The 14,939-nt window shown below is 41.9% G+C and overlaps 1 protein-coding gene across 2 annotated transcripts in view; it reads left to right on the forward strand.

Moving 5' to 3' along the window:
* lrp2a (low density lipoprotein receptor-related protein 2a) overlaps positions 1-14,939 on the forward strand; it is a 268,484-nt gene that overhangs the window by 80,802 nt on the left and 172,743 nt on the right. For both annotated transcript variants that reach the window (XM_067987326.1, XM_067987327.1), the window contains exons 8-13: positions 5,930-6,076; positions 7,773-7,889; positions 8,681-8,809; positions 10,678-10,847; positions 11,714-11,937; positions 14,728-14,934. In XM_067987326.1, coding sequence (XP_067843427.1) covers positions 5,930-6,076; positions 7,773-7,889; positions 8,681-8,809; positions 10,678-10,847; positions 11,714-11,937; positions 14,728-14,934 — 994 coding nt within the window. The remainder of the gene's footprint in view (positions 1-5,929; positions 6,077-7,772; positions 7,890-8,680; positions 8,810-10,677; positions 10,848-11,713; positions 11,938-14,727; positions 14,935-14,939) is intronic.

Raw genomic sequence — 14,939 nt, forward strand, 5'->3', positions numbered from 1 at the left:
CTGGGCACAAAGTCACCCCGGGACCAATTTGAGTAATAACACAGCGACAAGTTTAAATCAACAAAACTCATTATGAATGTGGACAAAGGAATTTATAATGGGGAAAAAGTTGCTACAAAATGTGTGACTAAAATCTGACAACAGGAAGTCAAATGATGCAGACAGGAAGTGCGTGCAGATATAAGATTTCTAATAAAATATAGATAGATTGGCCTGGAAACTTTGTGTGAGCACGATGCTGGCAGTGGAACTGTGCCACTGACTCTGCTGAAGTTTGTAGGTTCAGCAGGGCCTGCAGAAGTGGACCTTTGGCGATGTAGGGATGCATGTGCGATGCTTCCACCACCAAAGATCCTGGAATGCTGGTGGTAGCTGGACAGGCGGGTAGAGGCACAGGGTTCCCCATCCAGGGAGCATCTGAGTGCCTGAGTGGATCCCTCACAAAGGGGCTACTTCAACCCACACAACACTTTTCGGGATACCATAAAGCCCCAACCCCCAGCTGCTTCATCAATGACCTTCCCTCCATCATAAGGTCAGAAATGGGGGTGTTCGCTGATTGCACAGTGTTCAGTTCCATTCGCAACCACTCAAATAATGAAGCAGTCCGAGCACGCATGCAGCAAGACCTGGACAACATCCAGGCTTGGGCTCATAAGTGGCAAGTAACATTCGTGCCAGGCAATGACCATCTCCAACAAGAGAGTCTAACCACCTCCCCTTGACATTCAATGACATTACCATCGCCGAATCCCCCATCATCAACATCCTGGGGGTCACCACTGACCAGAAACTTAACTGGACCAGCCATATAAATACTGTGGCTACGAGAGCAGGTCAGAGGCTGGGTATTCTGCAGCGAGTGACTCACCTCCTGACTCCCCAAAGCCTTTCCACCATCTACAAGGCACAAGTCAGGTGTGTGATGGAATACTCTCCACTTGCCTGGATGAGTGCAGCTCCAACAACACTCAAGAAGCTCGACACCATCCAGGACAAAGCAGCCTGCTTGATTGGCACCCCATCCACCACCCTAAACATTCACTTCCTTCACCACCGGTGCTCAGTGGCTGCAGTGTGTACCATCCACAGGATGCACTACAGCAACTTGCCAAGGCTTTTTTGACAGCACCTCCCAAACCCGCGACATCTACCACCTAGAAGGACAAGAGCAGCAGGTATATGGGAACAACACCATCTGCATGTTCCCCTCCAAGCCACACACCATCCCGACTTGGAAATATATCGCCGTTCCTTCATCGTTGCTGGGTCAAAATCCTGGAACTCCCTTCCTAACAGCACTGTGGGAGAACCTTCACCACATGGACTGCAGCGGTTCAAGAAGGCGGCTCACCACCACCTTCTCGAGGACAATTCGGGATGGGCAATAAATGCCGGCCTCGCCAGCAATGCCCACATCCCATGAACGAATAAAAAAAACCCAACCATGACCTTTCCCTGGACTCTGGGCTAGCCTCACTTCCACCGGAACCAGGCAAGTACACCTGGTAAGACCAAGCAAACCTGTGCCAATTGTATGCTGGGTCCCGACTGGGGCCTGGGAACTGCTGATGTTGGGATTCTTTGACCTCAACCCCAACCTCCATATATCGATGGCCTTTTGAGGAGAGTGGAGGGCTGTCGTGGACAGTCATAATTTAGGAAATCTACAGAAACAGCTGCCTTTTTCGGGCCATTATGTATAGATAGAACAGAAACGTTTAAAGAGAAGGAAACTGCAATTTCAGCAAATTGTACTGACAACTTATAAAGCAAATGAATTGAATTTTTTATGTATATTGGCCAAAAAAATGTATCCACATATCGCTATATTTCACATATGGGGATATACTAAGATAATATCATTATTTTCACTGCATTTGGGGTTCAGAACCTCAAAGGTAATAATCTCTGGATTACTATCTGAGGAACAAACAGATTAGATGGTTAAATGCTTGGCTGCGTGGTATGGGAAGCAGGAGTTTCAATTCGTGGGGCACTGGTACCAGTAAACATAGAAACATAGAAAATAGGAGCAGGATTGGCCATTCAGCCCTTCGAGTCTGTTCCGCCATCCATTATGATCATGGCTGATCCTCTATCTCAATACCGTATTCTCGCTCTCTCCCCATACCCCTTGATGCCTTTTGTGTCTAGAAATCTATCTAGCTCCTTCTTAAACATATTCAGTGACTTGGCCTCTACAGCCTTCTGTGGTAGAGAATTCCACAGGTTCACCACCCTCTGAGTGAAGAAATCTCTCCTCATCTCAGTCCTAAATGTCCTACCCCGTATCCTGAGACTGTGACCCCTCGTTCTGAACCCCCCCAGCCAGGGGAAACATCCTCCCTGCATCCAGTCTGTCTAGCCCTGTCAGAATTTTATGTTTCAATGAGATCCCCTCTTATTCTTAACTCGAGTGAATACAGGCCCAGTCGACCCAATCTCTCCTCATACGACAGTCCTGCCAGCCCAGGAATCAGTCTGGTGAACCTTTGCTGCACTCCCTCTATGGCAAGCATATCTTTTCATAGGTAAGGAGACCAAAACTGCACACAATACTCCAGGTGTGGTCTCACCAAGGCCCTGTATAACTGCAGTAAGACATCCTTGCTCCTGTACTCAAATCCTCAATAATCAAGTACTAGGGAAAATCCTCAAATCCTCAATGCTCAAGTACTAGGGAAAGAGGGAGCTGTTCCTTAAACTGGGCTGGGACTAGTGTCCTTGCGAATCGAATAACTACGGCTTTAAACTAATGAGGTGGGGAGGATTCAGGTAAGGGTCAATTTATCAGTCTAAAGAGAAAAGTTAAAAATTAGAGCAGAGTAGCGATTTGGGTAAAATCAAAGAGTGTGTCAGGAAGGATCAGAGAGTTTAACAAAGGTAATGGGGCATTAGTGACTAAAGTCACATCAGGGAAAAAAGTCAAAAGTTAAAGGGCGCTGTATCTGAATGTACGAAGCATTTGTAACAAGATAGATGAATTAATGGCACAGAGATAAATGGGTTTGATCTGGTAGCCATTACTGAGACATGGTTGCAGGGTGACCAAGGTTGGGAACTAAATATTCCAGGGCACTTAACTTTTAGAAAAGATAGGCAAAATGGAAAAGGAGGTGGGGTGAGGGGTGGGGGGGGGGCATAGCCATGATAATAAAGGATGAGATAAAGACAGTAGTGAGAAAGGATCTTGGCTCAATCGGAATTCTACATCCTCAAAATCAGGATGTAGAATCAGTATGGTAAGAAATAACAAGAGGCAGAAAACACTGGTGGGAGTAGTTTACAGGCTCACTAGTTATAGTGTTGGACAGAGTATAAATCAGGAAATTAGAGGAGCATGTAACAAGGGTAATGCAAAAATCATGGGGAACTTTAATCTTCATATAGACTGGGCAAATCAAATTGGCAAAAGTAGTTTGGAGGACGAATTCATGGAATGCATCCGAGACAGTTTTCTAGGTCAATATGTCCAGGAACCAACTAGGGACCAGGCTATTTTAGACCTAGTATAGTGTAATGAGACAGGATTAATTAGTAATCTTGTAATAAAGGATCCTGTATGGAAGTGTGATCATAATATGATAGAATTTCACATTGAGTTTGAGAGTGATGTAGTTAAGTCTGAGACTCGGGTCTTAAATTTAAACAAGGCCAATTATGTAGATATGAGGGGCAAGTTGGTTAAGGTAGATTGAGAAATTAGATTAAAAGATATGATGGTAGATAAGCAATGGCGAATATTTAAAGAAATAATTCATAATTATCAATGAATATACATACCCTTGAGGAATAAAAACGCCACAGGAAAAGTGATCCAACCATGGCTAACTAGAGAAATTAAGGATAGTATTAGATTAACAGGTGATGCTTACAATGTTGCCAAAAAGAATAGTAAGCCTGAGGATTGGGAGGGTTTTAGAAATCAGCAATGGATGACCAAGAAATTGATAGAGAGAGAAAATTGAATATGAGACTAAACCAGCAAGAAATGTAAAAACAGATTGTAAGAGCTTCTACAAGTATGTAAAAAGGAAGAGAGTAGTGAAAATAAACGTGAGTCCCTTAGAGGCAGAGACAGGAGAAATTATAATGGGGAATAAGAAAATGGCAGAGATGTTAAACAAATATTTTGTATCTGTCTTCACAGCAGAAGGCACAAAAAACATACCAGAAATAGTGGGGAACCAAGGGTCTAATGAGAGTGAGGAACTTAAAGTAATTAATTTTAATAAAGAAAAAGTACTTGTACTGGACCAGGTCGCCTACATCCTATGGTTTTAAAAAAGGTGGCTGCAGAGATAGTGGATACATTGGTTTTAATTTTCCAGAATTCCCTAGATTCTGGAATGGTCCCTGTGGATTGGTAGGTAGCAAATGTAACCCCACTATTCAAGAAAGGAGGGAGAGAGAAAACAGGAAACTGTAGGCCTGTTAGCCTGACATCAGTAGTAAGGAAAATGCTAGAATCTATTATTAAGGACGTAGTAACAGGGCACTTAGAAAATCATAATATGATTAGGCATTGTCAAGACGGTTTTATGAAAGGGAAATTGTGTTTGACAAATCTATTAGAGTTTTTTGAAGGTGTAACTAGCAGGGTAGATAAGAGGGAACCAGTGGATGTAGTATATTTAGATTTTCAAAAGGCATTCGATAAGGTGCCACACGAGGTTGGTACACAAGATTAAGGCTTATGGGATCGTTTAACGGACAGAAAACAGAGAGTAGGAATAAATGAGTAATTTTTGGGTTGGCAGGTTGTAACTAGTGAGGTGCCACAGGGATCGGTGCTTGGGCCTCAGCTATTTACAATCTATATTACTGACTTAGATGAAGGGACTGAGTGTAATGTATCGAAGTTTGCTGGCGATACGAAGCTAGGTGCGAAAGTAAGCTGTGAGGAGGACACAAAAAAATCTGCAAAGGGATATCGACCGGTTAAATGAGTGGACAAGAAGGTGGCAGATGACGTATAATGTGGGGAAATGTGAGGTTATTAACTTTGGTAGGAAAAATAGAAAAACAGAATATTTTTTAAATGGTGAGAAACTATTAAATGTTGGTGTTCAGATGGATTTGGGTGTCCTTGTACACGAAACACAGAAAATTAACATGCAGGTACAGTAAACAATTAGGAAGGCAAATGATATGTTGGCCTTTATTGCAAGGGGGCTGGAGTACAAGAGTAAGGAATTCTTGCTGCAATTGTACAGGGCTTTGGTGAGACCTCACCTGGAGTACTGTGCACAGTTTTGGTCTCCTTACCTAAGGAAGGATATACTTGCCTTGGAGCCAGTGCAACGTAGGTTCACTAGATTAATTCCTGGGATGAGGGTTGTCCTATGAGGAAAGATTGAGTAGAATGGGGCTATACTCTCTGAAGTTTAGAAGAATGTGAGGCGATCTCATTGAAACATATAAGATTCTGAGGGGGCTTGACAGGGTAGATGTTGAGAGGCTGTTTCCTTGGCTGGAGAGTCTAAAACTAGGGAACATAGTCTCAAGATAAGGTGTCGGTCATTTAGGACTGAGATGAGGAGTAATTTCTTCACCCAGAGGGTTGTGAATCTTTGGAATTCTCTACCCTGGAATGCTGTGGATGTTCAATCATTGGGTTTAATCAAGACTGAGATCAATAGATTTTTGGACTCTCAGGCGAATCAAGTGATATGGGGATCGGGCGGGAAAGTGGAGTTGAGGTCGAAGATCAGCCATGGTCTTATTGAATGGCGGAGCAGGCTCAAGGGGCTGTATGGCCTACTCCTGCTCTTGATTCTTATGTACTTATTTTTTCAGGCTTTTCAGGCTTTGCCTAATGTAACTTTATAGTGCGCAATGATATTTTCAGGCTGTTCAAAGGTTTGTTTCACGTTGTGCTCCTACAAACTTTAAAAATACATTTCTGTTTAAATGTCCTGACCAGAAAGGAGGGAACAGGAGGACTGTTCACCAGGAAAATGGACTTGTCCGAGCTCCCGGCACTGTATCCCTATCAACAAACTATGCGATCAAGTCCAGGACTGTTCCTTTGGTGAAGATGAAACAAACACTACAGCAGGCAACAACTGCAGTGAGTAGTCTGAAGACGTGGGGGGAAATTTTCATCCTTACCACCTGGGCAGTAATCTTGGGAAGCAGATCGCCCGCTCGTTGTAGAGCTCACCCGATTTTCTTTCCATAGAGATCAATGGAATGAAAATCAGGCGGCTCCTGCAACGGGTGGGTGATTCACTTTGTCAGATTACTGTCCAGGCGATAATCTAACAAAGAAAAAGAGCTTCTGCCCTTGCTACTCTACTGACTACAGATACTACTACAGATTGCTACTCTGATTATTACTACTGATCCACGTGAGGTGCGCAGAAACCTCTTTTTATATCGTTATTTTAAAGGGAAGTCTCCGTACATTCAACCAGAGTGACGTGCTAAAAGGTCTTGACCCCCCTCCCCCATCTGTCAATCAAACCTGATAAATGTGGAGTCCTGTGCCTATCGTTGAGTCACTGGAACTTTACCCCTAGCATGGCAGACTCTGTGTCTGCAATTTTATGGCATTTTTTGAAAGTTTTTTCACCAAATGTGGAGATGTAACATCTTTATGTTCCATTAGATGTTTCCTAAACGGTTTGAGTTAGGGATAATGGCATCTCATACTAGTAGGGAATGCCCGCAGTATAAACATGGCCCTTTCTGGGGTCATTACTAAGGACCTTTTATGGCTTTAATTGCTACATGGCCGTTAGTTTAGAAGATTTTTATAGCGAAATTATCTGGGAACTTCCGTGGCAAAAAGCCTTGGGTGATGGTTTCATTTAGCTCCACTTTACAGCCATTTCCTAGCATTCAGTTCCGCTACTGACAACTATTTTGTGTGGACAGCTTTTAAGCTAAACTCCATTTTAGACACATTTAAGGGCAATTCCACTACGAATCTCGAAGTCACCCTTTAGACAATTTACAGGGCGCTGTTCCTACAACTCAAAGGTAAAATCTGTATGAGCAATTGACCAAGAATGCTCCAGTTTGTGTTGAGATAGCTGATCACAGCTGGAACAGTGGTAGGGGGCTACAATTAACTGCAGTGTTCTGGGTTAAGGAGGGAAAAATCAGTGGGGGTACTGCTCCTAATTGCTATAGAGTAACCCCAGCTGGAATGTCAGTGAAGACATCATTGGTTTTTGTTGTGCTGCCCTCCCCACTTGGATAGCCTGCCAATACTCACTTATCTATGAAGAATGGCCACTGGGTGAGGTACCAGAGGGTGACTGCTTCTTGTGGAACTATTCTCCAGTAAGTGAGTCAGTACCTTCAGGAGAAAAGAGGGGAGGGGAGCAAATTGGAGATAAAATGAGAAAAAATTATTTTAATACAGATTGCCTAGTGTCTGAAAAATTTTCTGCCCATAAATACTCTGCTTAATATTACTTTAATACTAAAATGGCGAGGTATTGAATAAATCTATTGTTCATGGTTGGCTCTCACATTGGCACATTTTATATGCGGTATTATCTGCTAGATATTAATCCTTAGTCCATTAGAAATCCAGCAGATACTGGTACAAAGGAATGTTCCATTCTCTGCCAGTACAAAAAAGTAGTCATCAGCCATTAAGAGAATTTCAGTTTGCAAACACAAGGTTACAACTAGTTTTATTTCAATCCCTAAAATGTTGTCGGAAGCAAGCTGATTTGTATTGTTACCAAAGTGTTTTTACTTTATTCTTCAAAGTCTTCCCTAAATCCATTTATGCATTTATTTTCTTTCAGGTGTAATTAACTGTGCTTCTTTAAGCTGTGAATATCGCTGTCATGCTTCCCCATCAGGTGGGGTCTGCTATTGCCCATTAGGATTTGTAGTGAGCACTGATGGTCGTTCCTGTGTTGGTGAGTGCTGCAAGTATTACAGGAAAGCAATTTTTAAATCATTTTGTCTGACATTGATGGTACTGCATAAGCGAGGATGCAGGGAAAAATAAAAGTTTTTAAATAAATAGGGTTTGAAAACCCGTGGGCCAACCAACTGACGTAAATGCCAGTAACCTCCAATGATGACCTTGCAGGATCAAGAGGTGGTCACTTTATCAGTGTAAACTGGGCGGATGCCCACATCAATGGGGCATTTCTTAGGATCAACCAGTGGGGGAGGTCCACAAAATGCAGCAAAGGTTGCTGGAAGTGGGGGGGGGGGGGCGTGGGGCGTGGGGCTGTTGAAGGGGAGAACGTGGGGAAGAAGTGCTACATCGCCCATCAGCCCCATTTAAGGAGGGCTAGAAAAGCAGGCAGAAGTTTTTACATATTTGGGAGGTTCAGGCCACAGCACATGACTGAACTTTCAGATGGCCCCCATTTTAGCCAGACGGTGGTGTGATATGCTGGCTCTCACTTGGCATTTAGCCCTCTGCTCTTCCCCTAGGCCAGGGCCAAGGAAACGTCCAGCCTGGGTTTCCCCTCCCTGCAACACTCTCTGTTATGTCACGGTCCTTGTTTGGGGTGGCAAGGCCTCTCAGAAACTGCTGAGCGGACCAGGACTCAGCAACCCAGGTCCTGGCCTAATTCATGGTCCTCCTGCTGTACTCCCACCACACTTGCGACGGGAGTGCAGCAGAAGAGTCAGAGATTTTGGGAACCACTGCCTTTGTAAAAGTTCAATCCTCCTCTGTTTTCTCTTGATGTAGATTTTAATGAATGTAATGTGTGGGGAGCCTGTGACCAGCTGTGTGAAGACCGAGTTGGAAGCCATGCATGTTCCTGTGTGCAGGGCTATGTCCTAGAGCACCACAAGCACTGCCGAGCAAATGCCTCATGTAAGTTTTGAGCACCAGCTGCTTATTTACTCTCTTATTTAGGACCTGCTCCTTTTGGTGTCGATCAGGACAAATGAACAAACTTGCATTTATATAGCGTCTTTCACAGCCAATGAATTACTTTTAAAGTGTAGTCGCTTTTCTAATGCAGGGAAACACGGCAATTTACACATAGCAAGGTCCCACAAACAGCATTGATATAAATGCCCAGATAATCTGTTTTAGTGGTGTTGGTTGAGGGATAAATGTTGGCCAAGACACCGAGAAACCTCTGATCTTCCAATAGTGCCATAAGATCTTTTTCGTCCAAGACTGGGCCTTGGTTTAATGTATTGTGCGAAAGACGGCACCTCTGACAGCACAGCTCTCGCCCAGTACTGCACTGGAGTGTCAACATTGATTAAGTGCTCAAGTCTCTGGAATGAGAGGACATAATGCTTCATAAGTCTCACCAGTGTTCGATCCAATCCTATGGAAAGCCTTGGTGAATGGTGAATGTTTCAGTTAGACACTATGGAGAGAATCAAAGATGCTCAGTTTGTCAATATAATAAAAAATAAAAGCTGATAAGAAAATTGTTTGTGTCACACAAGCAATTATACATGGTATTGGAAGGCCTACCATGGCTGAAAATATGGAGGAGCCCGCTTCCAGCTTGTAGGATGTCTTGTTGCACGGTGTCAGCACTCTGCAGTCTACCATGGAACATGTGGCCAACTCCAGGGACACTGTAGCCGTGCCCTCAAAAAGGAAACTAATGTCACCAGCCTTTGCAACTTTGATGGAAGCTCAGATGGCTGCCATCCAGACTCTGGGTCTGTCTTGGAGAGACTGGTGAACCACGTAGATAGAGTTTACAGGCATCATTCATCTCCTACAGCCTGCTATTCTACAGATCAGTGGGAATGATGAGTGGCAAAACTGGCACAGACTTGTATAATCCTTTTGCGGTGATCACAGATCAGTTGGACATTATGGAGTGAATGCCCTTCCTATTGCCGAAAGCTGCTGACTGGTCTTCTGGTGCCTTGATGGCTACATGAGTGGCTACACAGCCACCTTTACTATGTAACTGGCTTGATGCAAACACTGGATACCAAAGGGGGAAAATATAAATTTTTAAGAAGTATGTGAACTGTAAGGGCAACGCTCCAGTGCTTTATAATAGCCCTGTGAAACCTATGATAAAACTAAAGCCTAGAACTCACATCCTAGAATATATTTTGTATTTTTTTCTTATAATGCACATATCTTTAGTTGTTTGCATGGGTTTTGTTTTGTGTTTGTGTTGGCTGCTACTGTTACTTTTACTGATTATCAGTTTGCTCCATTATATGTGATGCTCATACAAGGCTGTTCATGTTCTGTGGTGTTACAGCAGGTTTAACAAAATCTGCAGATGTATATTAGGAATTGCCAGATATAAAGTTTAAATGAGAAGAGCTGCATACAAAAATATAGAAGTCCACTTTTACGAAAAATGCAATTCTTGGAGCCTTCCACTATGGAATACTCTGAGGTTATTCGATTAGCTGTAAAAACACAACCAAAAATGGAAAAGTGGGAAAAGAGTATTGAATTATAAAATCCTTCGAAATCCTATGCCAACTCCTTCAAATGAATCAAAACAACAGTAATTTCTGGAATAATATCACTTTTGAGTGTATTTTCAATTGAACTATAATAAAAAAAAAACTACAGTCTGTGTACAGATAAGTAGATTCTTCTTAAAAGTTGACACATTTTGCAGCAGGTGTGTTAAGACTAAGAAAGGTAAGCATGCATTTCTATAACTTTGATTAGCATTGGTGAAAAATATTTGAGGCACTGTGAATGCACTTAATGTAAAAGTAATTCCTGCCTTTCAGCTGGAATTCCATCCATTATCTTCTCAAATGGTCGCGATTTGCTGATTGGTGATGTTCACGGAAGGAATGTACAGATTCTTGTGCGGTCTCGCAATCGTGGCATTGCTGTTGGTGTGGATTTCCACTACTACCTGGGCATGATCTTTTGGACAGATACCATTCAGAATAAGGTAGGCAACATTCCCAAAACTAGGCACTGAATCAATAACCTGAGGAAGATGAACTTGTGTTGAAAACTCTTTAACACCATGCGTATTGTGTTTCTAAGTTCTGATTTCCCACAGGTATTTTTCAGCTAATAACCTGTTGCTAATCTGGCAACACTTACATTATTAAACTTTCTATATTCTAAATAAACTGTATTGTTTCACATGGAAGTTATTCAAATGATGATGAGTCCCTGTAGACAATTGCAAAGCACTGAAAAATTCAAACCTAAATAAGGGCAACTGTCCTTACCATCCTTACTCCCCAACTCAGCCCCTTACTAATCTTCCTGCCAATAAGGTAGTGAGCCCCCACCCACAGCTTACAGACTTGTTAAATTCTCAGCCATAGAGCAAGAAGATGAATCCCTTCCATGGCGAATAAGTGGCCAAAGCAACTGTGGGACATTTAGCATTCAGAGAAAGAGATGCACAGGCTGTGGCTGGAATGCAAAAGCATCTATGGGCACACAGTTCACATACCCCTTAATCCAAGTCCCCGGTAGCCAAAGGAGCATGGTACCAATTGATGAAACTTATAAACTCCCACTGCCCAAATCCAATACCCAGTGAACCTCCCCAATCTGATTGATCAGTCTAAACTCCTACCAAGGAATGACTGAGTAATAGCACTCAAACATACAGAAAGGTATAAGACTCCTCAAAATATCTATCTATAAGTATTATGTAATCTGTAATGTAACTTATATTCTGTATTGTCCCATGACCTTAGACAGCGTGCAAATTTTGTGCAACTTAATCAAATCAATTCTAAAGACTATTGAAAATGTTTTCAGAACCATTTTACTTAATCTTTTTTGTTTTATCAGCTGTTCTCTGTAGATCTCAGTGGCTCTAGAATCCAACAAATTTTAAATATTTCTATTGACACACCTGAAAACTTAGCTGTGGACTGGGTGAACAATAAGTTGTATGTGGTGGAGACCAGTATTAACCGAATTGAAGTTGTTGATCTGGATGGAAGTAACCGTATAACACTCATTGCAGAAAACCTGGGAAGCCCTCGAGGCATTGCTGTTGACCCCACTGTAGGGTAAGAGCAGAAATAATTATTTTCTGTTATAAAAGAGATCCTGTTATTTAACTTTGGAAAGTGGCCAAATTTGGTGTATGTAATGTGGTTTGCTTCCAATATCACAGCCCCTGTAGTGAGGCTGATAAATTTTTATATTAGTTTAACTTATTCGAAAGCTGGATTCTGCCTTTCTGAGCGCTGAATCAATTTGTTGTCTACAAAGTGGTCTGTTGAAACTGAATTGTACTTAATGTTAAAATCCCTATTCCAAATGAAAGCAGTGCACATATAAATTTGCAGTCTATAAGGTTGAAGGGGGTAATTTTAACTCAACCCTCTCTGGCAGAATATTGACGGGATAGGATTGGCCACCCATTTTACACCCCATTCAATTTTACTTTCCATTGAAGTTAATGGAAATGAATTACATTAATTGTCCATTAAACTTGCCGCAGAAAGTTAGAGCTAGAACTTAACAGTGTAAGTACCTTTTTAACGACCTGATAATTGTTAACGCAGTGCCAATCAACCTCTCTGGCCCAGAAAGGGAACAATTTAAACTGTTCAATCTCATTTCTGCATGTAGTAAATTGTTGTTAGAGATTCTAAAAATATCAAATTTTACATTTTTAATTTTTTTTCTTTTCCTTTCTGAGTCTTTTTTCTCTCTCTTAATCCACTCTTTCTTTCCCTCTTTTTATTTCTCTTTCAGTACCTGATTTGACTCAAATTCACTCACTCTAGTTCACCCTCCTTCTCCATCGTTCCTTTGTTTCGTTCTCAATCCTTAAATCTCATTGGTTAAGGAGACACACTGTTGGTCCTGCCGTTCACTAAGGTCCCAGATGCCCTGTTGCCCTTGCCACATTGTTATCAGCTCGCACTTCCAGCAAGTTATGATGCAAAAAAATTTTGAGCTGACAGGTACGGGAAAAAGTCTAAATAACGATGTACGACACGAATTGCCCCGCTCCAGCAAGATCTGGTCCAGTAAGTTTCAGTAGGCTAATTTACTGAGGGAGCATCACTGCCAAGTCCAATCTTGGCCTCAACCGAAGTCTGCACATGTATTTCCAGAAGGAGTTTACCGATTGTAGTCTGGAGCAGGAACCCTGACTGATTTTACCCCAAGCCCAGCACTGGCCCATTGCAGGGCACTGGCAATGCTAGGGTGTGGCAGGTTTATTCCCCTCGTCCAGAGGCAGTCCCGCTAAAATTATTCAAATGACCACCACCCTGGAAAGGTAGCCAGATTTCGACTGGCATAATGACTGAATGAATGGAAAATCTAGGTCTCACTTTTCAAACAAGATCTTGGGAATTATTGGTCACATCGATATGGGAAAAATTCTGAAATTTATATTAAAAGAAACTAATCTGTTTGTGGAAGTAAAGGCTGTGCCGTAACAAATTTATTGGATTCAGTCATTCAGTAGATTTGAGGGATGAAGTTCTGTGTTGATGTTCAGAAAACATTTAATAGGGTTACTGTGGGAAATTTGTGACCACAGAGCAAGTTAATGGGATTGAGGAGGAAGCTACAAATTGGGCAAAAATTAAAATAAGGAATAGGAAACCGGAGAGTATTTATTGATAGTGACATAGCTCACAGCTTTTCAATATGACCAACAAAGTCCTCCCAGGGATTGGTCTGAGCATCTCTGCTATTCACAATAACTATTACTCATTTTGCTGAGAGTACCAGAATACTAAAAGAATATATCTAATGTGTCCATTTGATTGACATTTCAGGCACTGTACTGGCACCACTGTGTAGCAATGTGAATACAGATACTAAGTTTTGCTGCCCAATCATACCACTATCTGGGGGGGGGGTGGCAGGAGAAGAAAAGATGGCAGAGCACCATGCACACACTTTCAAATGCACAAAGTATGATTTACTAGCCTCCCGTAGTGTGGGTGTATTTTTTTACTAAAAAGGGATGGAACAATGCGGGGTGACTCATATGTTCATTAGAAACAGATTCCTGTTTCATCTTAGAATAGAGGCACACAGAATTAGTGTCACAGCAGGAGGGAAGCTAAAGTGTTTGTCCAAGTACTAAAAGAGCACCTACATGACTTGTTGAGCTGGAGGAGTTGGATATTCTTTATTTTCTCTGACTCTAGGTTCTTAGAAGTGACCATAGCTTTTGAAAAATAGATTTCCATTGCTTGAAATAATCCCCTCTCAAACCTGACTTTCTAAGGGGAGAGAGATCCATTCCACTAAAATGGTAGCAGAGTCACATCCCATCAGTGTGGCCATATAATCCTCTTGGCTAATAGCAGGAAAGTGGACGCAAAACTTCTATACAGGTAGAGTCTCCCAGTGTATGAACTGCCGCAACTTACTGAAGCAAGTACCCAAATTCTCGTTAATTGTATCAAGTTATCATGTCATATATTGTCTTTATTGTGTAGCTCTGTGAAGTGTATAACATTTATATGGATTGTACCAATGAGCAGGATTACCAGCAATTTATAATAATTCTGTTTCGCATTGCTTTTTTCTGTATGGTCTTTAACGACAGAAAATCCAACGTTTATTTAATACTTTCTTTTATTTGTCCTTGGGATGTGGGTGACATTTTTTGCCCATCCCTAGTTGCCCTGAGAAGATGGTGGTAGGCCTTCTAATTGAGAGGTCTAACAGGCAATAATTGTAAATTCTAAATAGAAATATTGCTTTACATTATACCCATGTAAATCCTCATTCATTGTGCTGAGTGTAGAAGAATTTGAATTGTTGTGTCTGATGGCTTTCTATTGTAACTAATGGATCAAGCTACCGATCTCTGTCTTCAGCTATTTATTCTTCTCTGACTGGAATGATATTTCTGGGGAACCTAAACTGGAACGTGCTTTTATGGATGGAACACGTCGTTTTGAACTAGTCAAGACAAAGCTAGGTTGGCCTGCTGGAATAACACTGGACATCATTACAAAAAGACTTTATTGGGTGGACAGCCGTTATGACTACATTGAGACTGTAACATATGATGGACTTGAAAGGTAAA

The sequence above is a fragment of the Heptranchias perlo genome, chromosome 7 (genome assembly GCF_035084215.1).
Source record: "Heptranchias perlo isolate sHepPer1 chromosome 7, sHepPer1.hap1, whole genome shotgun sequence".
Lineage (NCBI taxonomy): Eukaryota > Metazoa > Chordata > Chondrichthyes > Hexanchiformes > Hexanchidae > Heptranchias > Heptranchias perlo.